Here is a 2,868-nt window from a genome sequence, read left to right as displayed (position 1 = left end):
CATGCATAGGCAACATGTGCTCCTCCCCTATCACCCCCCCCCCCCTCCTTCCCCTCACCAACATCCCAGCAAGTAGCAGCAGCAGGTCTGGGAAAATATTCCAACCCACTCGACGCAAGATGAGGCTCGCCCCCTTTCCCTAGTTTTCTTTTTGGTTTGCGCACAGCCCTCCCCCCAACCCCCCGCCTCGCCTTCCCCTTGCTGCTATAATCTGGCTAATTAATCACTTTGCATCGCGTTCGGCCGGAAGCGAGTGGAGGGGGGGCTGCGGGGGCCGTCAGGGCAGAGCTCTGCAGTGCAGGGACGTCCGATCGGCGTGCCTCGGTACATTCCACGCATTTTATCCACGGCTGTTTGGTGCGGGGTGGGGGAGCGTGGGGAGAGGGGGGACTGAAAAAGAGAAAGGGAGAGAGGCAGGATGGGAGAGACAGAAAGAAAGGGAGGTAGGGAGGGAGAGAGCAAGAGCATCGCGAAGGAATTGCGTGGCGTGTCCGCTGCAGTCGTTTGGATACCCGCATCACCTCGCCCAGTGGAAAGAAACAAAAGGGCTTGTTTTGTTTTTCCACGGACGACGAGACGAGATGTATGACGAAAGATCTTTTTGCAGAGTTCAGAGTTTCGAATTATTTGGCTTAAATAAATGGAACGCCTTATTATTTTCACCACAACTTTCTGTGAAATTATGAACTGAATTATGGATAGAGAAAAATGTATGTCGTGCATTACGGGCCCCCATCAGAGATTTGGTAGAGGGTGGGGTTGGGGGGGCATAAATAATTAATCCCGGATGAGCGTGAGACAAACAGAGTCCCGGCCCGGGGGCGCTCGTTATAGGCTGCGTTATACCTTTACACCCCTACCCCCATCCCCCCCATCTCTCATCCTCTCTGCTCCTTTCGTTTCTCGTTTATGTCCCCTCTCCCGGTGGCGTTCGCGCTTCGCCTTTTTCCTCATGGTCGACACAAAGACAGAGGAGCGCCTAGAGACCCCCGCGGGACGGCGCACTCTCGTGAGCAGTGCCTAAAGGGGAGGGGGTGACCGCCGCTCCTCTTCCCCAGTCTCACTCTACAGGGAATATAGAGAATTGCGCCCTTTCGTCCTTCGGTCTTTTCCCTCGACCTTAAAGCAAACACAAGCACTTCTCGACTCTTAACCATCACCCTTAGTTCCTTACAAACAGCAGTGTTACGAAGAATTGTAACGTACAAAAGGTGTATAGCAGCCACATTACGAACGATTTTCCTTCATATTACGAACAGCCTTCATTCGTAATACTGAAAGCCTTGTTTAAAAATACAAACCAGGCTCTTCGTAATACAAACAATTTGTTTGTAATAAATTGTGCATAATTATGCACAAATTATGGTTATCCATGAAAGTGCATTAACTTGTGGGTGCGTAAAATTATTCACTTATACGCTCAACAAAATGCACAAGAGTTTTGAATGCACAAACCACGTCGTCAAAGAAAGCTTGCGTGCGTGTATGTATATGTTTCGAGGAACGGGGCATCGTTTTGTTTCTCAGATATTAATGCATACTCTCGATTACCATGTATTTCCACCGCGCACATCGTAGCGTTCTCCGCTCCGAGTTACCGCGAACTCGTCGTGATGTGTGCTCGGTCTTGGTTGGTCCGCTCATCATCAACTGCATTCCTTCCTCTGTCTGCAGGGCAACGTGGTGAACAGCTCCTGGCCCGGCGTGCAGCTCAACAACCACTCGCTCATGCTGCAGTCTGTGCGGCGTTCCGGCGCGGGCAGCTACATGTGCACGGCCACCAACTCGGAGGGCGACGGCAGCAGCAGCACGGCCTCGCTCGACGTCCGCTGTGAGTACCTTGCTATGTCGGCCGTCAGGCCGGGGTGCCGCCCTCGGGGCCGCCTGCGCTGCGCGCGGTAGGCAGACCCGCCGCGGTGGCGCGCGCAGCGGCCGGCCCGCCCGGCGCACCGCAGGCGCTCCCCGACGACCCGGGCCCCTCACCAGAGTCTTTAGCACGTTGAGTCCACCTGACGGGCTAAAGGAATTTTGAGCTCGTTTCCAAGTCATTCGGATCTGCGTCACTCTGACCTCGTCCAATTCTAGTGAGGAGCCGAGCCCCGCCCCGAGAGAACGTCCCACACATTTGGGCGAGTATCGGTTCGAGTGCAACGGCCGAGAGTTGGGAATGATTTTTCCAACGTTTGCTGTTCAGTCTTTGACGGGTCAGGGCGGGGGCGGGGCGCCGCGCGTCGCGCCCGCTATTGTCCTCGCCCGCCGTGTAAATAAACCAAAGCCGACCCTCCGGCGGGAATCATTTGCAGACCCCCCATCCCCCCCTTCTTTTTACCCACAGGCCGCTTCGTCACAAGCGCATCACACCGTGCCATTGTATAAATAAATAATATTTTGTATGGGGACGGTTCGGTCGACGGTACAGGCGCTATGGCGCGGCGGGTGGCGGGTCAGCGGTTTGCCCAGAGTGGTACGGAAGGCCGCACACAAATTATCGCCCTCTTTAACTTTAGAAACCTCCCAAAAATACTGATGCTGTTATTTCTTTCTTGTTTTTCATTCTTTAATGTAATAATATTAATTAGCGTTTCGTTTGGCCTTTGCCTTTCGCGCCCTCGCCCTTTCCTGCCTTTTCCTAGGCAGCACCTCAACGCGTCAAAGCTTCGGGCCGCTTAAATCTTCATTAAATACTTACGCACGTCAGACAGCCCCCCTCCCCCTCCCTTCTGCGCCCGCCTTCCTTTTCCCCCACCCCTTTCCCCTCTCGCCGCCGCGTCGCCGGGGAGGATCATACCGCGAGTTGATGGGCGCTCGTCTGCGCCTGGACCCCGTGAGAGCTCCACAATCGGGCGCGGATGCTCTTCAGTCTGCATT

The 2,868-nt window shown here is 54.6% G+C and overlaps 1 protein-coding gene across 1 annotated transcript in view; it reads left to right on the top strand.

The window, feature by feature from the left end:
* Positions 1–2,868, top strand: part of LOC113213380 (Schwann cell myelin protein) — a gene marked incomplete in the record, with an annotated part of 223,765 nt that overhangs the window by 194,468 nt on the left and 26,429 nt on the right. The window contains 1 exon segment of the mRNA XM_052264308.1: positions 1,675–1,831. Coding sequence (XP_052120268.1) covers positions 1,675–1,831 — 157 coding nt within the window.

Source organism: Frankliniella occidentalis, unplaced genomic scaffold (assembly GCF_000697945.3).
Source record: "Frankliniella occidentalis isolate FOCC.00 unplaced genomic scaffold, Focc_3.1 Scaffold18, whole genome shotgun sequence".
NCBI classification, from domain to species: domain Eukaryota; kingdom Metazoa; phylum Arthropoda; class Insecta; order Thysanoptera; family Thripidae; genus Frankliniella; species Frankliniella occidentalis.
The sequence above is the reverse complement of the archived record's forward strand: the minus strand, read 5'-3'. Positions and strand labels throughout refer to the sequence as shown.